We start from the raw sequence: 23,098 nt of genomic DNA, 5'->3' as shown, positions 1-23,098 counted from the left end.
ACCTCTCCTTTTCTCACTTAAGACTTTAAATCAACCATGAAATTTTTTTTCAAGAACACAACTACTGTCTCGATTTTGGTGGACAAACAGGAGAGACATGCAAAAGATGGATGGACAGAAACCGTGGTAGATCCAGACGAAGAAGCATGCAGCAACAAAATATAGTGATTGTGACCGCAACCAGAGTTGTGGAGGCAGGCAACCGATGGTGGGTTAACCGCGAAACCAGTTATGTTGATTATCAATGCTTTTATCAAAATCTTTAGGGCTTTTCAAGTTTTCCTTATTTCTTTTTCCTATTTTATTCTACCTTTCATGTTTTAATTTGTTATAGTTTGTTACAAATTAGAATTTAGAATTGCGCATGCTTATTAAATTTTTATTCGGAAATCTAAGGGTGTCCTTATAATTTTTTTACATAACTGAAATTCCAAAGCAAGGAGTGTCGATAGACACCTTTTATATACAATGATACATGTAGCATCGCCTCTGGACGGATAGGGTGTATAGGCGTATGGCTAAATCAATCCCTTGATGAGTTTTCTAATAGTGGATTGATTAAATCAGTTCCATTCATATCAATTTGTTTCTTCGTGTCATTCTCTTTTGCAACAGATTCTTCTTCTTCCTCTTCTTATTCTCTTTTGCAACCGATTCTTCTTCTTCCTCTACTTTAATGTTGGCAGATTCTTCTTCCTTTGCCTTTGCCTTTGCTTTTGCCTCTTCGTTCTCCTTAAACTTCACATCAAAAAAATTGATGAGGTCACCAAGAGCAATGTCGGGATCATTATCCTTCAATAGTTGCTCTGCTACTTCAGCAGGAGTGATCTCCACCTTGACAATTAAATCTTCAATTTCCTCAAAAAGATTGTGTTCAGTGATCCCAAGGTAGTTAGAGGTCAGTAACCGAAACCCGCACGGAGTGCAATAAGACATGTTGATGTGAACGTCCATACGACCTGGACGGAGGAGTGCAGGGTCAAGTTTGTCTTTTTGGTTTGCGGTACATATGATTATCTTTTCATGAGCACAACTCGACCATAATCCATCAATGAAATTGAGAAATCCAGATAATGTTACCTAATAAAAATATATATAATTATCAAATTAATAACCAATATAATCAAGCCAAATTTTTAACTCATTTCCATCGTTTTTATTAAAACATAAAAAGTTAATCTATTTTGGTGATATAAAATTAAATATAAACAAATCTTACAAATGGATATACTAACCTTGCGTTCTTCATGGTAGCCCCTTCCTTTATTTCGCCGGGTAAAAGATTTCGGTGGTACCCGATCGTGCAATTCCAACAAGCAATCGATGTCCTCCACCACCAATATCGATCGATTAGCAGTCGCCACCAACAACTTCCGCAGCTCCGAGTTTGACCTTACATCAGTCAACTCCAAGTAATAGATGTCAAAATTCAAGTAATTCGCCATGGCTGCGATCAAGCTTGATTTTCCAGTCCCCGGCGGACCATACAACAGGTAGCCTCTCTTCCATGCTTTTCCAACTTTCCGATAGTAGTCTCTTCTCTTTATAAACCTGTCTAAATCCTTCATCACCTTCTCCTTAACATCTATATCCATTGCCAGCGTCGCAAAATTCGCCTGATGGTCATGGTCTAGATTCACCGGCACCCACATCCTCGGAAAGCCGGAACGCATCATCATCGTATCTACAGTGAATAGTTTCACGCTTTTCTCTTCTTGCTTCCTCGTTTTCGAGTCATTAAGTATAAACGGGAGGTATTCCTTCAAAGCGAGATCCTTGTGTTTCCGATGAAATGTGAGTTCAAGCATTCGAAGATCGGATCCGGTAGATCTGTTCATACCATCGTTGCGGTAATATTCTCTCGTCGGCGCCTTATTAGTCACTAAACACCACTTGAATTTGACTCCATTGTAGATATCGGTAAACTCTTCGTTGGTATCCATGGCGACGTTGATGTCTTTCTCGTTAGCGTGCTTGGTGAGCTTCATACGGTGGATCTGGGGAGAAGTTCGGGTGGAAAGGTAAAGTTCTGTGGCCTTGTAGATTTCATTTTCTGCAAACCCATCGAATTCGTAGATGACCATGGTTAACTGTGTGGAGAACTTGTTGATGAAATTTCGGAACCCCAAATGGAGGTAGTCTTGGAATTCAGGAGGTAAGTAATCGCGCGCGACACTGCGAACCACCGTTGCAGCCGCGGCGACAGAACTGATGGTGGAAACAACTGTTTTGGCCATGGCGATTTTGGATGGGTGTTGTAAATATACGAAAGATTCGTGTGGTTTATGTTTATCGAAAACTTTGAAACTTTGATATACATAATAATTACAGGACTATGCGTTCTTAAGTTTATGGTTACAAATGCCCGTATTTAATACCCTTATAAAAAAAGTTGTTTATTAATTGTGTTGATTGATTTCATCTTTGTTATTATATATATACTAGGTTAAAATCCGGACTTAAAAAATAAAAACATTATTGATAAATAAAAATGGTATTGAAGAATCAAAGATTTTTAAAATTTTATTAATTCAAATCGATATAAGTTTTATCAACAAAATTATAATGATTAGTTAAAATTAATATATATACATTATTTTGAATATCTGCAGACCAAACTGAAAACAACCTATATGAGTTTTGCAAAAAAAATGTTGTTTTGGTTTGGTATTAGCCAAAAAAATTGACCCAAGTCGAGTTATGTGCATCCTATTTATATCATTCAAGACAACTGAGATTTATTTAGTCAAATGTTATCATCAAATTAATATGTACGTCTACTAATTAAAGTAAAAGAAGGAAAATTAATATTTTTGATAAATTAACGTACTATATTTGATTGATAAATCATTATCACTAAATACTAAATTAAGCGTATTCACAATCATATACTATAAGTATATGATTGATAAATCAATAATTTGACAAAAATAGGTGGGTATAATCTAATTCATATTCGGTTAGCATGTAACCATATAATATAATTATATGATTGATAAATCAATAATTTGACAAAAATAAGTGGGTATAATCTAATTCATATTCGGTTAATATGTAACTATAGTTTATTATTAAAACTTAAAAGTACACCAAAATTTCCTTGAATATACTATGCTTTTGTAGACTTTTTTATAAAGCGGTTATATTATAATATAATTTTTAAAGTAAATAATAGTTTATTTTGTAAACTTAGGAAAACATTTATAAGAGAAAAAAGCAAGTCAAGCAACCACTTGCGTATCATCCCCACTTGTGATGGAATAGTTCAAATCATTGTGTAAAATATCAAAAACCTAATCAATCTTAACATTATTATTATTATTATTATTATTATTATTATTATTATTATTATTATTATTATTATTATTCAGTAATGATAGGCTTATACACATAGATAAAGAAATAATCATATATTTAACAATATAGCAATGTACTTATGACAACCAACATAAATAACATATCATACTTGTTGAAAATATTCCAACCCAAAACATTGAACTTTCCCTGTGAAGACAATATACTTTGAGAAATCAACCAAAATAAGTAGATTCTTCAAAGTACAATGTTGTAATTGGAAGAAATAAATATATGATGTTATAAATAAATAATTTTCTTTCAAATTACAAAAATGTTACAAATTGAAAATTTTTATTATATCAATGAAAACAAATGTTAGAATATAAAATTTTAAAATAACATAGATTGGATTAACCATCTACGAACTAAAAATGTTTACAAACTGAATGAAACGTATAAGGACGAAGAATTCTAATTATTATACCACAGATTCCCATTTAATAAATGATAACAAATGTTTTTCTCTGTGAACTTATCAACATTCAAATCTTTAGCAGTGACATTTCCCACCAGCTTATCAACATTCAAATCCTTAGCAGTGACATTTCCCACCTTATAACCAAAACTAAGAACTGGTGAAAATGTTCAAGAACATAATAGATTTTTACTACCATTCAAACATGCTAAAAAGATAAGACTCAAGTATAGATAATAAACCTTAAGGTGGTTGGTTTTTCTCATATGACTCATTTTCAAAGCAAAATGAGTTCTCAATTGCTATCCTCTGCTACTTTTATACAATGTAGAGGTACAACATTTAACCAAGTAAACCTTGTTCCACAAATTTTGTTTTCTTTGTATTGATAAAAATAAGATATTACAGCTTAGCTAAAGAAATTCCATTAAACCAAAGCCCATTTCGTAGTAGTTGTTTAAAGTTAAACCAAAAACCATAAAAATAAATATATGATAATGTTATAGTTAAAAATAAAATTACATTGTCCATATGATTAACAAAAACTTTTTTTGTTATTACATGCAATTTGTGTTTTTTTCTGATGGGGACGTTTAAAGAATTAGTGCAAAGAAAAATTACCTAAATGCTTCACTAACTGCAGAAGCAATGGGTGCAATACTACTGAAAAACGCAACTCCAAACCTCCTAAATCATTCGTTGATTAGGCATAAATTTCATGGCTGCAACCTACCTTGAAGAAATCAATTTATAGAGATGTTCAAAGGAATTTTGTTGTTATAGTCTGTTTAAGGGTCACATCCAAAAATTTTACACCAAATTTAAACTTTTCAAGCATAAATAAAACCCCATAGTATTGTTTACAAAAATGTTTTCAATTCATTATTCAATCAGAGTGTCCCAAAAGCCAGATCATAAGGATGAGGAGCGGTACGGTCACGCCTTCGCCTTGCCATGAACTCCTGAAGTACCTGAAACAATAAACTGAAAACTGTAAGCACGAGGGCTTAGTGAGCTACCCCCCAAAATACCAATACCACACTAATAATACCATATCCGTAATAATCAATCAATCAACATGCATACTGGGCCATCGGCCTGACTGGACCGCCCTACAGGGCCTACAGTCCAACTGAATCTATACCGAGCCTTCGGCATGACTGGACCGCCATGTGGGCCTACAGTCTTCCCGAACCGCTCATAGGGTGTGTTGGCCTTCAGCACAAAGCAGGACCGCCTCAACCCAAGCAACAAGCAAGTAACCATGTGCGCATAACTAACATATACTGGCATATACAACCATCAAACATATCTATCTCACTGAGCATCAAACATAGCAATCTCTTATAACTAGAGCACTGACCTAGCAGGTCACTAACACATCAATCCCTACGGATCATAAGAGCATAACATACTGTCTATCCTGATTCTCATCTAACAGATCACATCTACATGTAGCATACCATAACGATAACAACTAAAAGGGCCGACCTTGGTGCCTTAGACCCTATCGATATAGTGAGGATAACTCACCTTGCAGATGTCGACTCGGTAGATAAACTTCAACCCTCGGATCACTGCCACAAACTCCACCACCTATAACCATAGTATAATCATACCCATAAGCCAACTAATCAATCCTGGTCAAAGTCAAAGTCATCAGTCAAGGTCAACAGTCCATGTTGACCTCGACTCGCCGAGTACCCCTGACTACTCGCCGAGTTCCTTGAAGTACTAACCCACTCGCCGAGTCACCCGAGTGACTCGTCGAGTTCCTTTGGTTTACGATCGAGACCCTAAGGCCACTCGTCGAGCTTCCTTCTTGCAACTCGACAGTTACCCGCGCATACATAAGTTGGGGCAACCTCATCCAACTCGCCGAGTTGTTCATACACTCGTCGAGTCTACGACAATCTTCATTGGACTCGCTGAGTTGTTCTTCCAACTCGCCGAGTTCATGCCTATCTTCATATGACTCGCCGAGTCGACCATGCGACTCGCCGAGTCCCTTCAGTCCTTTATGCCATACAGACTCATTTGAGCCATGCAGTGGCTCCAAACTACAGATCCAAGCTTCTAAGGCATGCTTTTCACGTAAAGTTGCAAACTTTACGTGCATGCATAGCTACAAAGGCTCTTAATGTCAAATCTAAGCTTACAATGTGGGTTTCATACTCAAAGAGGTTTCATTCACGCCCAAACCAGAAACTTTATGACTCTAGGACTTAAGAAGGGTCCAGATCTGAAGTTACAACTTCAGATCTAGCCCATAGTCCACCTTATCAACTCAATGATCCATAAAAGCCCCAAACTCAACCAAAAAGAGATCTAGAAGGGAAAAGAAGTACAGGTGGCGACTTGATACCTCTGGAAGATGCTAACTGAGGTAGATTCTGATTCCCACACTTTCCTTGCTCCAATTCCCTTGCCTTCCAAGTTCCTCTTCTCCAAAGATCTTCCTCCCAAGCTTAATACACACACAATAGAGCACCACACGAATTAGGGTTTCTCAAGAGCTCTCTAGAACTGCAAAGAGGCCAAAGGAGGCTTATGGTTCCTTAAATAGGGTGCAAAACCCCGGGATTTAGGGTTTCCTCTGCCAACTCCTACTCGTCGAGTCCCTTCATGGACTCGGCGAGTAGGTCACTAAACACGCGTACCAAACCCGTTGCTACTCGACGAGTAGGGCAACCAACGCGTCGAGTAGGCCTTGAAACCAATTAAATTCTTATTTAAACAATACCTGGGAATCGGGACGTTACATTAAGCATATGATAACAGTTATGAAAAATACGGTTATTTTGGTCAAAAAAATACCAATCAAAAGCCTTACATACATAAAAATGAGATTAAGGGAGACATTAAGTGACAAAAACAGAACATGAACACAAAATACTTTTAGCGTGGGAATCTGCATACTCATCGTATTCCTAATCAAGTAAATTATGATTAGCAGATACAACAATGGAAGGTCTGTTCATATCCCTCCCTAGTAATATGTAGGTGACTCCTGGATAACATAATCTGGAAAAAGGCATCATATCTAGTTTCATATCAAAGCATATTATAATAGCAGCATTTCAACGTTCACCGGGACCATATTCATAAGAAACTAAAATAAAAAAATACATAGAACATTAAATGTTGATCTATTGACAGACAATTAAAACCATGAATAGGTGCAAATCATATAAACAAAAACACAGTAGATAAACACAAGAACTTGCACATTGCAACTTTCAAACCAAAAACTAAACAATCAACTATAAGATTTTTTTAAAAAAATCTAATAATATGGTGGAATTTAGGTCTTAAAAAACTTACCCATAAATACAAAGAGATATCAGTTAATATCAACCTATTTCAAGACCTATAAACACACCAGATACATATAGTTAGACAAACACGCATATAGGGGAAGAAAATCAGAAGTGGTGGTCTACCTTACATATTTGGTAGAAAGTAGCTAGTTCTATTAAACTCCACATCAAAATTAGAATGAGTACAACCAGATATAAATCATGTAGCAAGAAATATGGAAGCATTTAAAAATCAAACTACTAAAAGTTCCATAAAATATAAGAAATAAGATCTTACTGATGATAGGCATAACAAAATGGTGGAAACAGATTTAGGGTTCCCTCTTCATGGCTTCAAAGCATCCACTATTTAGGTTTATGATGATGTTCAAGGCACGACTTGTTTAGGGTTTCAAATCATCCCCTGTTCTTGGAATTTATTTGGTGTCAATTAAGCTATAGCCATAGAGGCGTACCAAGGTTTAACCCTCATCGATAACGGTGACATAAACATCCAAAATTCCTTGATGGCGGGGATGGCTTATGTACAATCCAATTTCATGACCTGTAAACATAACAAATATACACAATTAGTGAGCGAGGGATGGTTTCTTGGTAATCACATACAAAAGCTTGAAATTGAGAAATCTAAAAAGAATATATGAGAAATAAAAAATAAATAAATAAATGACAGAAAGATGCTTTTACCAGTTTACCCATTTTTCTTCATTTGAAGATGAAAACTTAAAACGGGTTTTAGAGTATTGGACAAATCTGCAAAAGAAGGTGGAGCGACAAATAACTTCAGATATAGAGTTTCTTAATGGAGGTGTGCAATGTTGGCAACGAAGGATGGTGCGGTGGTGAATCACAGAGGCCGACGATGGTGATAGCGAGGATGGATCTCGTGCCGATAGTGGCAGGCGATAGGTTTTACACAAAGAGTTTGAAGAGATTGACGAAAAGTTGTTCTTAGAAATTCAAAAAAAATCGATATTAATCATGGATTTAAAGGCTGGAGGGCAAATTTGGAAGTTCACTTAGTAAATTTCTAAACTAAAAAGATGACACGTGGACAAAATGGATTCTTTTATTAGAGTAAGGATATATATATATATATATATATATATATATATATATATATATATATATATATATATATATATATATATATGGAAAAGTGAATATGTGGCTGTCATGTATGTAATATTAGGTATCAAATCATCTACATTGACTTTATTTTGATTAAAAACATAATTCTCTTTCACAGTTAGCTTCTTCCTATTGCTTTTGAACTCATATTATTTTTTATTTTGTAATTCATCCTCAACATCTATGCATTTCGAATTTTTTATTAGAACTCTCCAGTAGAAGCTTCATAACTTCCTCCGACACCTTCCTTATGTATACTTCCATTGTTTTTTTAATGGATTATGGGAAGAGGTATATCGGGTTTTTTTATGGATTATGTATACTTACATGTAGTTGGTAAAATATTCTTATACAGGGTTTATGATAGAAAATTAAACTTATAAAACTCCATAGAAAATATATATAAATCCTAACATATGCTCTAATAGAGGATACAAGAAATATGGTAGAGATATTTGATTGAATTTTGTTAAAATTATGTCGTTTTTGATGGTTCTATACTTAATATTAGGTACATAATAGCCATATATTTCCCAAGCCCACATATATATATATATATATATATATATATATATATATATATATATATATATATATATATATATATATATTAGACCTCCCTAGTAGAAGCTTCATAACATCCTCCGACACCTACCTTATGTATACTTGCATTGTTTTTTTAATGGATTATGGGAAGAGGTTTATCGCGTTTTTTTAATGGATTATGTATACTTACATGTAGTTGATAAAATATTCTTATACACGGTTTGTGATACAAAATTAAACTTATAAAACTCCATAAAAATATATATACAAAACCTAACATAAGCTCTAATAGAGGATATAATAAATATGGTAGAGATATTTGATTGAATTTTGTTAAAATTATATAGTTTTTGATGGTTCTATACCTAATATTAGGTACATAATAGCCAGATATTTTCCAAGCCCATATATATATATATATATATATATATATATATATATATATATATATATATATATATATATATATATATATATATATATAATCTGGATCATGTGATGACTCTTTTTTCGGTGAGGACTCGTAAGGACACTTTAAAAAAATTGAAAAAAAATACAAATCATAAAATCGAGCATAGTACTATATTGGAGAGAAAGAAAAATTGGAAATTTTTTTTGGATCATTAAAATTGAAGCATAGATCAGTTTTATGATCCATAATTCACTTTTTATGATCAATGATTCAGTTTTAATGATCCAAAAAAATTCATTTTTTTTTCTCTCCAATATAGTACTATGCTCGATTTTATAATTTGTTATTTTTTTATAAGTTTTTTCAATTTTTTAAGGTGTCCTCACGAGTCTTCACCGAAAAAAGAGTTCTCACCGGAACCATAACCTATATATATATATATATATATATATATATATATATATATATATATATATATATATATATATATATATATATATATATATATATATATATATATATATATATATAGAGAGAGAGAGAGAGAGGGCAAAGTGAATATATTAAAGGTATATAAGCTTAGGTACCCAACCTCACTATACTACGCCGTTGTGTATCATATATGCATTTGTAATCGTCTAAAGTTATTAAAATTCAACTCTTAACTTCATTTACTTCCAAAATTTTTTATGAATTTCACCATTATATTCCTCTTACAAAATTTTCATTTTCAACTATAATTTATATAGCTTGGTAGGTGTTCGACAAAAAGATGTTATGTAACATGAAGATAATAGTGAAATTTTGAAAATCTTGAAAGTAATTCAAGTTAGAGATTGATGTTTAACAACATTATAATGTCTATATGTAATGTCCCTAAAACGTGAACCAACTAGTGATCAATCTAATAAGCTAAACAAAGGCGGAATCAATGCAAAGCAAATCAAGAAGAAGAAGAAGCGAAATCAATCCAATGCACACGGTTATATTCAAGAAATCGTCTAGTACAATGGAGCCTTCACAATGCTATGACCGAAAACTGCTAGCTCTTGAACCGGTCATCTAAGTTTCCTATTTATAGGGAACACAAATGTACAAGCCAACCCAAAACCGAAAACACCAAGGGACCGAAATCAAGGCTGATTTCGGTCCAACCAACCAAAAACACAAAATAAGACCTAACAAAGAATAATAAATCCTACTAAATATATATGCCTAGCACAAACCAACAAAATAGGTCCTAACAATCTCCCCCTTGGTTTGATGCTAGCTTGATCTCAAGGCTTGTCGACAATCAGCACATCTGAGCTTCCTATAGCACCTGCCCACATCCTCTTGTTTATGATTTCAGCAACCATACCAGTGAATTCTCTGGCAGCAACCTCCAAAATATCATCTTTGACCAGGATGTGATGACCTGCAAGAGTATAGATATCACACTCACCAAATTGTAAAAGATCCTTCGCTTCAAGAAGACGAATAACACCAGTCGGAAGCTTGATGACGGCAGTGGTTGTAGCATCATCAAAGACCCAATATTCCATATTATGCAGAGAACCGTCAGATGTCTGTTGAATAACAGGTTTTTGTTTTATTTGCTTGGTGGGTGGCCACACCACATTCTTCACTGTTCGATTGGTGTTGGGATCAATCACACCTTTGGCTTTCTTTAAGAAGGAATCTACAGTCTTCATCCCATCAAAATTTCTCTTCACTTGATTCTCCAAGAAGAGCTTAAAATCAGTTCCACGAGGATCATTTGATGGGTTGTGGAAAGGAGCATGAGCTAATTTTATAAGATCAACCTTAGTCTAAGAACTAAAGTCATTTTGATGCTCGTAGTACTCCACATTGCCACTTTTTCTTTTGACCGCCCAAATATTCTTCTTGTCATGAAATCCCTACACCTTTATACCCGACCGATCGCCATACTTAGCTGAGAATCTCCTTTTACCGAGCTCAATGACACTAACTCGAGGTTGATCTCCACGAACATTTTAATCAGAGTTTTTCATGAAAAGCAATTGACCTTTTCCTTGAGTCTTGGCTTGCCTCTGAGATCGCTTCAAGATTACTCTGGGATCAACATTAGCAGGTTCATTATCAAATCGGTCAACAATATGAGTTGCACTAGCCTGACGAGGAATATCTTGTGGTGCTGGGGCAGGTACACTAGGGGATGTATTAGCTTCATCAGGCTCATTGATAGATGTCTTGAATTTGTCACAAAATTCACTGATTAGCTTATTCTTCAAATCAAAGTATCCAACAGTAAGAGCACCAAGATTTAGCTGCAGATCAAAAATCTGCTTTGAATTTTGAGCATTTTCTCTTTCAAGCTCGGAAACTCTAACATCCAGAGTTCCAATCAAGACATCTTTCTCAATAAGCTTCTTATTTAAAACCCCAATTTCTTCCTTGAGCTCAAAAATTATTGGATCTTCATTATCGGAGCTCCCTGCACCAATTTATATGCCTTTGCCTTTGGGTGCAGGATCAACATTTTCTCGAGCAAGAAACCTAGCAAACCTTTCAGAAGCAGTATTGTGCGCAGGTTGAGAAGCTGAAGTGTGACAACCCGAAATTTCTATCTTGTACAGTTATTCAATTCAATCAAAGTCAGACTCGTTTCTGCTATCATTTAGCATTGTTTAGGTTCTATTTGAGTGTTCCAAGTCTTGTACATTCAAGGATACAGTATAGGAATGAGATACCAAAGTTCATAGTAGCAAAATAGGGCCAAACACTCCTTCATGAGGAATGTACGGCCGTACACATGGTTGTACGAACGTACACCCATCTATGGCCGTACACTCTCCTCTATAAAGATGATACTTAGCCTTCATTCAACCCTTTTCACACTTCCAAGCCAAGAATTCGGATTTCTCTCTCAACTATCTTCAACTTTCATCATCTAGATCTTCAAAAATGTAAGAACTCCTTCCATTTCTTTGTGATTATCCTTCATGATCTTAGGCCACCCTTTGATTTCATCCATGAAATTCATGTTTTTGGGTAGATCTTCAAGTGTTCTTCACTTTCACCAAGAACACCAAGAACACCTACTAATTCTTGGTGGCCATGAACACTCATCAAACCTCCAAAAGTGTGAGTCTTTCTTCTATCTTCTAGCTAGGCTTGTTAAACACATGAATTTTGGCCTTAAAACATCATCTAATGCATGAACACAAAGAGTGTACGGCCGTACACCCTTCATATGGCCGTACACCCCTTGTTTAGTGCATATCTAGGCCTTCAAATCATGTTATGCCCCAACATAAGACCATGGACACTTAGGGGATGCTAGTTAGGGCCGTGAAACACCATCTTGACATGTTCTTCAAGGAGTGTACGGCCGTACACTCCAAGGCCGTACACCCAGGTGGCCGTACACACAAGTGGCCGTACACCTAGTGGCTGTACACACTCTAGTGTGGCCATAATCCCCTTTTATGAAATCCTTTGTGATTGTAACACTTCAATATAAGTGTTTCCTAGTCCCTAGGGTAGTTTCCTATCATAAATAGTTGTGATATACCCTAATTTGATACATATATGTGTTATTACATGCTAAATAGGACCCGTTTGTGTTCAAGACATCACTTGACACTCAGCATCCCATATCGATCTTTCATTCAAACCACTCACTTCAGGTGAATTCATACCCCTACGCTTTTATGGTTTTTAAACGTTTTCAGGGGGAATACAAGCCAAACACAAATAATTTTGTGAACTAAAACAAAAGGATTTTAGCAAGTATAAAACTTATGCAATTGATACAGACAAACGATTTCCATGTTTTTATAAAATATTTAGATATTTTATCCCTTTTGTACTATGTTGAGCATAAGGGACGTTTTCAACGTACAACCATAATTGCATAGTTTTCAGATCAATACATGAACCAAATACACAATATACATGCAAACTATAATAGGTATAGTTTGGGGTTTTCAATACACAACTTTTACAAATTCAGAGTTATACACTACTAAACATAAACTATGACACATTTAGTTTATGATATACATTACTACGGGAGTACAATATTTAATAATTATTTAAGTATAATTATTACCTTATATAGTATTCAACGGATTTAAATACAAGAGAACAATACATAATTACACGTAAACTAGATTATATAGAATTGTGAGACTCTACTTCAAAACTGTACCCTTAGGGGTACTGAATTAAATCCTATCATAGTATAACCAGAGTCTCTTGGAGGGAGAGCGTGAGATTTGTGAATAGATCTATTCGGGACTGACAATCTCACACCTGAACTGCTAGCTACAGTTAGGCAGGCATGCCTGAGGTGACAAATCATTTAACCGACACATGAAGAACGTCGTAAAGGTCACAAGGTCATATATCAAGCATGGTTATACGACTCACAATAAGTATAAACGAACCTTTGTTTACGAGATTTCATTCTTCATTAGTTTTATTTTAATTAATAAGACTATTATACATTTCATTGGGGATTTCAGAAATACAATACACGATTTTATTTAAATAATAAAACTAATATACACACTGGTGGTAGCGAGAGGTTTCAAACAGAACTTACTATGTGTATGAGTGATAGCTAGGGTTTTCAAACAGAATATTCTATACAGAGGTTTTCATGCAGAATTCATCATACAATACACCTAGTAGTAACCAAGCATACAAACTAATATGTTTTATATACTACAACCGGATACAATAACAAACATTCATAGTTAGTTCTATAACTCTTTAGCTTATGCATCAGGGTTACGTATGAAGAATACTCGATAGACTGTGGGATATGTGGTTTCCGCCTCATTTTCTGTTCCTTGTTTGGTTGTGGACTTAGGGAAGATCCACATAGTCAACTGTCTATTCAGTATTGGTTCATACGTGGCTAGCATGAACTAAGTAGTTATAGATGGAACTAATATTATCACACTTTCACTAAAGAAAATATTGTATTTTCTTGGAATCATGGAAACATTTTTACAGAGTCATCAATAAGTTTTCAATACAAAAACATCGCTTATGAACTCACCAGCTTTATGCTGATACTCTTTCAAAGTTGCTTGTATTCTCAGGAAATCAGTAGACAAGTATCTCCTGGAGTTTTGAGAAGACGGAGCGTATAGAGTCACGTCTTTTTATTTTGATTATACTTCTGATGTATAAAAACAAGAATCAAACAGATGTAAACTATTTTCATATATGTATTCAATTTAATTGTTGTGTTTACTATGATTGCTATGATACAATTGTTGTGATACTACACATGACGTCATCCACCCCCGAACGTTTCCGCCGTTCCGGTTTGGGGGTGTGATAGATTGGTATCAGAGCTATTGTTTATAGTGAACTAAGTATACCGAACCTTACATGGTATACAACTATAAACACTAAGGGGCCGAAGCGCTCTGAACTAAAAGTATACTTTTAAAAATATAAGTATTTTATAAGAAGTATACAAGTATACATACGTACCAGAAACAATAACATAAGTAGAACAAAACAAAAGTATTTGGATGTTGGACACTGCGGTTAAACCTGGGCAGTTATGTAATCATGTCTAGGGTCAATATAGCATGATCAACTATATGTATTCGAGACATGACCAACATGTGCTTGGGAGTGACTGTGGTGTTGCAGCAGGCCTAAAACTTACCAAGTATATATACATCAAGTATCGATAGAACAGAACATACGACTTAAAATACTATAAGAGTATTTTAGCTAGAGCCGAATACAGTATAGAGATTCATTCCAAGTGTTGCTACTTATTTCTCCCCAGCGATAGTTTAATTGCATTAGTAACCATTCTTTGTTTATTGCTTAGTAGAGCACTTTCTTATGTTATATCTCTTGATTCTAAAATCCTATAGAACTTACCATCCTCTTCTTCTTCACTATTTTTAGAACAAGATGCCTCCCAAAAAGAGACCCAACAGGAAGAACAACGATCCCCCAACTAATCCAACGCCACCACCTCCTCAGTTCGACCCAGCTATGTTCCAGGCAGCAGTTACGGCTGTTGTGGCTGCTGCGATGTCGCAGATAAATCAGGGCAGCTCTGGTGGGTCCGGAGGTGGACCCGATTTTTAAAGTCATGGTGGAAGTCAGGGACATCAAAAGGAGTGTTCCTATAAAGACTTCATGAATGCCAAACCCAAATCCTTCGACGGCAATGGAGGAGTTATTTCCCTAACTCGATGGTTCGAGAAGATCGAATCCATCTTCGAGATTTGCGCTTGTTCTGAGGCCAACAAGGTGAAGTTCGCCGCCTTCACCTTCACCGACCGAGCATTGACCTGGTGGAATGGTCGGGTCAAATCCCTAACTCTGCCGGTAGCAAATGCCGTGGGTTGGTAAAGCTTAAAGGAAATCATGCTTGCCGAGTACTGCCCAAGGGGCGAGATGCAAAAGTTAGAGCACAAGCTCTGGAACCTGAAGATGAAGGGTTCCGACATTACCAACTACACAACTAGATTCTGCGATCTGGCTCTTCTATGTCCGGGAATGGTCACCCCAGAAAGCAAGAAGATTGAAATGTACATTTGGGGATTGACGCCCCCAACTCAAGGAAACGTGTTGGCTACTAAGCCTACCACTTTTGATAGCGCCAAGTGCCCGGCGCAGACCTTGATAGATCACGGGGTTGGTCTCGATGATGTAGCAGTTGCTCCTGAACCACCAAAGGAGAGTGGGGGAAGAAAGAAGAAGTTCTGGAACAAGCGTAAGGGCCAGTCTTCACAGGAGCCCTCCAAGAAACAATAGACAGTGGCAGTCCACGCTGCTACTACTCCTGCTGCAGTTCCCACTACTCCAACGACCCCCATCCGCTATGTTGGAAACCTACCCCTGTGCAACAAGTGCAACTACCATCATCATGGGCAGTGCCGGGAGATGTTGTGCAACAGCTGTGGTAAGAAGGGACACACAGCTCGATTCTGCAAGGCACCAGTCCAACCAACTAATCAGGCTCCTGGAGCGGGCGCCGGTCAAGCCTGTTATGGATGTGGGGAAGTTAGGCACTTCAAGAGAAATTGTCCCAAGACAACAACAAGTGGTAACACAGGGAGAATGTCGGCGATGGGCCAGGAGGAAACAGTTGTTGATCCCACAGTTGTTACGGGTACGTTCCTCCTTGACAACTCTTATGCATGCATTCTTTTCGATTCTGGTGCGGAGAGGAGTTTTGTGAGTCATGCATTTAAACACCTACTCAAATGTAAATCCCAACCTTTAACCGAAACATTTACCGTCGAAATGGCTAACGGAAAGAAAGAGAGCACTAACGACATATACATAGGCTGTACCCTTACCCTAAACGATCATTCCTTCCCAATCGACCTTATGCCAGTTTCCATAAAGAGCTTCGATATCATCATTGGTATGGATTGGTTGAGCCCTAATCGTGCTGATATCCTTTGTTACGAAAAAGCCATCTGTCTTAACTTGCCCTTGGGCAAAACTCTCATAGTTTATGGCGATAAACTTGGCTCAAATCTTCGCATCATTTCGTGCATCAAGGCTCAGAAGTATCTGCGAAAGGAGTGCCATGCATTCCTAGCCCAAATTGTTGACGAAAAGAAAAAAGTTAAAGACCTCAAGAGCATCCCCGAAGTCTGCAACTTTCCTGATGTCTTCCCCGAAGATCTTCGAGGAATCCCTCCCGAGCGCCAAGTCGAGTTCTGTATCGACTTAATTCCCAGAGCTACTCCCGTAGCTAAATCGCCATATCGTCTAGCACCGGAAAAAATGCAAGAGCTATCCAGCCAGCTCAATGAGCTGCTCAGAAAAGGATTCATAAGACTGAGTTCCTCACCCTGGGGATCCCCGATCTTATTCGTGAAAAAGAAAGATGGATCCTTTCGGATGTGAATTCATTACCAAGAACTGAACAAGCTTACCATCAAGAACCGTTATCCCTTACCCAGAATCGACGACCTTTTCGATCAACTTCAGGGAGCCAATTATTTCTCGAAGATAGACCTTAGATTAGGGTACCACAAACTGCGAGTTCATGAGAATGATGTTCCCAAGACAGCATTCCGAACTTGCTATGGACACTACGAGTTTGTAGTAATGCCCTTCGGTCTAACCAACGCACCGACGGTGTTCATGGATTTGATGAATCGGGTGCGCTGCCCTTTCCTAGACAAGTTCGTGATCGTGTTCATTAACGATATACTTGTCTATTCTCAGAGTGAGGATGATCATAGACAGCACTTGAGACTAGTGCTAGAAACACTAAGGGCGGAGAAGCTCTATGCAAAATTCTCTAAGTGTGAATTCTGGATCAGGAAAGTAACATTCCTTGGTCACGTGGTCATCGAGGAAGGCATACACGTGGACCCTTCCAAGATCAAAGCGATCGAGAATTGGTCAGCACTGATGACGCCCACATAAATTCGTCAATTCTTGGGTCTCGCTGGCTACTATCGCAGATTTATCCATAATTTTTCCAAAATTGCTAAGCCTTTAACCACCCTGACACAGAAAGGTGTAACCTTTAGTTGGGGAGAAAAGCAAGACACTGCGTTTCAAACATTGAAGCAGGCCCTATGCAGCGCACCTATCTTGTCCCTGCCCGAAGGGACGGAGGACTTCATCGTCTACTGTGATGCATCCAATCAGGGCCTAGGCTGTGTGCTCATGCAGAGAGGAAAGGTTATTGCCTATGCCTCGAGACAGCTGAAAACACACGAAGTCAATCATACAACTCACGATCTAGAGTTGGGAGCAGTGGTCTTTGCATTAAAGATATGGAGACATTATCTCTACGGAACCAAGTGCACTGTCTTTACCGACCATAAGAGCCTACAACATATCTTTGATCAGAAAGAGTTAAACATGAGGCAGCGGCGATAGGTAGAGCTACTCAGTGATTACGAGTGCGAAATACGCTACCATCTCGGCAAGGTCAATGTGGTAGCGGATGCCCTCAGCCGAAAGGAGTATTCAGGTCGTAGGGTGAAGGCACTGACAATGACCATCCATTCCCAATTATCCACACAAATCAGAGAGGCTCAGCTGGAAGCCTTGAAACCGGAAAATGTGGCGGGTGAATCTCTGAGAGGGATGGATAAAAACTTGGAAGTCAAGGGTGACGGAGCCTTATATCTCATGAACCGGATCTGGACACCGAAGCACGGTGGTTTCAGAGACTTGGCCATGTCCGAAGCGCCACTCGGTATTCCGTCCACCCGGGTTCAGATAAGATGTATCTGGATCTCAAACAACTCTATTGGTGGCCGAACATGAAAGTAGAGATCGCTACCTTCGTGGGCAAGTGCCTGACTTGTGCCAAGGTGAAGGTGGAGTATCAAAAGCCCTCAGGTCTACTTCAGAAGCCGGAAATACCTGAGTAGAAGTGGGAAAGGATCACTATGGATTTCATCACTAAGTTGCCCAAGTCTCCGAGTGGGCACGACGCCATCTGGGTAATTTTCGATCAACTGACTAAATCCGCCCACTTCCTGCCAATCAAGGAAAACATCAAAATGGAGATACTGACACGAATCTACATTCGCGAGATAGTCCGCCTTCATGGTGTACCTGCATCCATAATCTCCGATCGAGATAGCAAGTTTACCTCAAGATTCTGGCAATCACTACAGAAGGCTCTTGGGACTAAGCTGGATATGAGCACAGCTTACCATCCTCAAACAAATGGGCGGAGTGAGAGGACCATTCAAACATTGGAAGATATGTTGAGAGCCTGCGTCATCGACTTCGGCATGTCGTGGTACACTCATCTACCCTTGGTCGAATTTTCTTACAACAACAGCTACCATACCAGCACAAGGCTGCGCCGTTCGAAGCCCTCTATGGCCGTAAGTGCAGATCCCCTCTGTGCTGGGCTGAGGTGGGTGACACGCAGCTGGTCAAGGGTCAAGTCCCCGACAGCACTCTCACAGGCCCAAAAATCATCCGAGAGACCACGAAAAAGATCATACAAATCCGGGAACGATTAAAGGCTTCAATAGATAGACAAAAGAACTACGCCGACAAGAGACGAAAACCCTTGGAACTCCAGGTTGGTGACCGTGTCCTATTGAATGTCTCACCCTGGAAAGGCATGATACGCTTCGGAAAGCGTGGAAAGTTGAATCCGAGGTACATTGGACAATTCGAGATCCTCGCTCGGATTGGTCCCGTAGTATACACACTCCGCCTACCCCGAGAACTTAGTAACATTCATCCTGTCTTTCACGTCTCGAACCTGAAGAAGTGTCTGTCCGATGAGACACTTGTGATTCCCCTCGATGAGATCGAACTAGACGAAAGCTTACACTTCGTGGAAGAACCCGTAGAAATCATGGATCGGGAAGTCAAACGAACGAAACAAAGTCGTATCTCGATAGTGAAGGTTCGCTGGAATGCCAAGCGGGGACCTGAATTCACTTCGGAGCGCGAAGATTCAATGAAACAGAAGTACCCTCATCTTTTTCCGAGTCCATGATTTGCATTCAGCGTTTGAATTTCGGGACAAAATTCCCTCTAACGGGGGGATGATGTGACAACCCGAAATTTCTGTCTTGTACAATTATTCAATTCAATCAAAGTCAGACTCGTTTCTGCTATCATTTAGCATTGTTTAGGGTCTGTCTGAGTGTTCCAAGTCTTGTACATTCAAGGATAGAGTATAGGAATGAGATACCAAAGTTCATAGTAGCAAAATCGGGCCAAACACTCCTTCATGAGGAGTGTACGGCCGTACAGATGGGTGTACGTGTTGGATTAATGTCTAAGTCCATAACTATATTTGGTATGTACTTGACCCGACCCGGCATGGTCCATTTGGGTTGCACTTCACCGGCACAATTTATATGGATAGTCTTTTGAGAATAGTATATTTATGATTTATATTAATATATTATAAGTTCTAATATATTAATATATATAATCATATTATTTAATTAGTATTGATCAAGAATCAATTTATAATTAATTAAGTGATCAAAAGGAACTAATTAAATATGGACTCTTAGATATATATGTGTAGTGGGCCAAGTTCATTTAGGTTGGGCTAAGTCTTCATGGATAGTCCATGGAGCTTTAACCCATGGATCCTAGGAAATGAAAGGTCATGGGTATTAGGGTTTAACCCTAATCCTCCACACTATATAAAGGGTCTTATGGTTCATGAAATTAGGTAGTGGCTAGTGTGGATACACTAAAGAGGGCAATAACCAATTTCATAAGTGTGAGCCAAGTATCCATATTCTCTAAAGTCTTCCAAGATGTTTTGGTGATTTGTGATTCCACTTGAGGCTTCCACACTATTGGGGCTAAGTTCTTAAAGTTCAAGACTTCAAGCTTCATTAAAAGGTATGTATTCTAACTTGTTATATTACCCAAGTATCAAGGATTGTATGCTAGATAGGGTAATACCTTGGAATATTCATATTTGCATGTGTAATAGAGAAAACATAGATCCAAGGTATTTAGGGTTGCATGTACACTTAGGAGTGTTAGAATGCTCAAAACCCAACAGTGGTATTAGAGCCATGGGTTGTTTTCTGTTATATTGATGCAAATGTTTTATTTTCAAGTTGGAAAAAAAAAGGAAAAAAAACATGACGTTTGTCAAATTTTAAGATAATTACTTGTTTTGTGAAAAACGAATTATTTGTAAAATTTGAATCATTTGTTATATGAGTTGAATTAGGTCAAATTTAGTAAAAGATAAAATGATATGATTATTTTATTAGTTTTAAAAGTTTGATCTAAATGTTTTAAGGAGTTACATATTTTGTCATAAAATTTTGGAGCTCAAAAGTTTTTTTTTTAAAGTTGTGATCTTAAGGGTTTTTGAAACTTCCATAAGTTATGGATATGAAAGTTTTTTTTAAAAAAAAAAAATTGATTCAAAGTTTTTATGGAGTTACAAAATTTGGTGTTAATGTTTTAAAGAATTCCATAACTTGTTCTTAAGTTATGGAACATGGAAAGTTTCATCAGAAAACACCATTAATTCCATAAGTTATGGAATCCAAAGGTTTTCAAGAATTACAAAACTTGCCCTCAAGTTTTGGAATTTGAGAAAAGTTTTTTATGAAAAAAAGAATTGAATTCTAAAACTCTTGGGTTCATAACTTAAACAATTAATTAAATGGTTTTAATTTTGAGTTTAATAATTGGAATTATGATGTTTTGTTGAATAGTTCAAATTAACTCTTATGGACTTTATTAATAGTTAATTAAAGCGTTTAATTAAAAGAGTATTATTAATCCATAAATATATGGTTTGAGTTTAATTAAATTAAAAGTCTAGTTTAATTAATAGATTAAACCACCAAGTATTTTAAATGTATAAAATACACCCTTATACTATTATAATATTAAAAGTTTAATATATTATATGTATAAGAGCAAGTCGTCTTACCATTAGTAGGCCTCATTCACGAAGCCGGTCTATAAGGGGGGTATAAGGTTGTTGCCTATAAAATGGCAGCTTAATGGGTGTCCACTCTCAACCACCGCTTCCTTGACTGGTGGAGGGTCGTTAGCCGAACAGGTAGGACAAGGACTATAATTCTCCCTTCATTAAAAGTATTAATGATAAATACTAAGTAACTAAACACTTATAAATTCCCAATCTTAGTTACTTAGGAAAATGTGAATAAGATGCTAATCCATGAAATTACACTTTGCACTTTGTTTAAGCTGTTAGTGGAGCGTGTGTGGTTAACCGGCACACTAACCTGGACTTAACAAGGTAGGAAAAGGGTAACTTAATGTTTATCATAGTATTGTTGGAGCGTGTGTGGTTAACCGGCACATCGATTGAGGGGTAAATATTAAGGGTACCAAGTATATTTGCATGGTTACTTCACACCTTGTTTTGTGATCCTCGGCATCCCAGTCACAAAACCTGAAGGGCACACTCGAGATTGAAACATGCCATTGAAAAGTTCAATGAATCTCAAAAGAATCTAGGAGTTTCAAAACCAATTAAAACCTAATAATACATTTCGTTTATCTTGGTGGAAATTGGTGAATCGTCATTCACCTACCTTCAAATATTTTATAGCTTGGATTACGACATCCCTCTTCCAAGTTATATAATAGTTTGTTGGGTCCTAGCCTTAATATATCATATTGGGTGTTATATTAAGGACTTAAATCAACTTTATGTGAATTTGTCCCATTGTTGATGTCTGGTTTAGACAACAATGATCTTCCCAAACCAAGCTTTCCTAATGAATATGACTTCCCGAGTTTGGCTCATGGAATTCATACTTCTCTTCCTCTACCTCCTCCAATTATTCTCCCTAACCCACAAGTTCAAGGTCACTCAAGCCCTAATGGCAAGCAAGGTCTATGTGTGATCACATCTTAGAGATGAAGTCACATATTGACAAGCCGGGAGAGTTGGGTGTCAAAGTCTTGTGAAAGTTGGATGTTCAATCACTTTCTAAGTCACATAGTGAGTTCCTTTAGGACTACTATGAAACAGACTATGACATGAACCTTAATGATCATATCTATTTGCTTGGTGCTGCTGAATCAGCAATGATTTGGAACGATAGTAAAGCAAATTTGATTAGAAGATCAACTTCCCAAAAACTTTATGGACAGTGACAATGGTGACACTGGAAATCCAGAAAAAGCATTCTCTTCCCAATGGAAAGGGATTGGCCATAGTCAACCCGGTTGACCAAATGGTAAAGAGAAAGGCTAAGTCTGAGATAGTCCCATTACCAAAGGGTCCATATGTTTATTTTGCCAAAGGAAGGGGCGTTGATTGCAAAGCTGCCAAATTTACCTAAGGATGTTAAAGTCAATAAGTTTGACTCTACATCAGGTAGAGCCCATTATCTAACTCTGTTAAGTTCTATTCTGAGATTCTCATTACATGATGTGACTGGGTCACATGTTGATGTTTTAAGAATCAAAGAATAGAGAGAAATCGTA

The 23,098-nt window shown here is 37.2% G+C and overlaps 1 protein-coding gene across 1 annotated transcript; it reads right to left on the bottom strand.

Moving 5' to 3' along the window:
- Positions 1-358: 358 nt before the first annotated feature.
- On the bottom strand, positions 359-2,323 carry LOC145137631 (AAA-ATPase At3g50940-like). Its single transcript, XM_079071760.1, has 2 exons — positions 1,236-2,323; positions 359-1,080 (listed from the first exon to the last, which is right to left on the bottom strand). The coding sequence occupies exons 1-2, from the start codon at positions 2,235-2,237 to the stop codon at positions 574-576; spliced, it is 1,509 nt and encodes a 502-aa protein (XP_078927886.1). The 5' UTR covers positions 2,238-2,323; the 3' UTR covers positions 359-573.
- Positions 2,324-23,098: the final 20,775 nt, after the last annotated feature.

Source organism: Lactuca virosa, chromosome 9, assembly GCF_052849685.1.
Source record: "Lactuca virosa cultivar CGN04683 chromosome 9, Lactuca_virosa_CGN04683_v6, whole genome shotgun sequence".
Lineage (NCBI taxonomy): Eukaryota > Viridiplantae > Streptophyta > Magnoliopsida > Asterales > Asteraceae > Lactuca > Lactuca virosa.
Note: the sequence above shows the minus strand (reverse complement) of the source record. Positions and strands in the feature narration are given on the sequence as shown.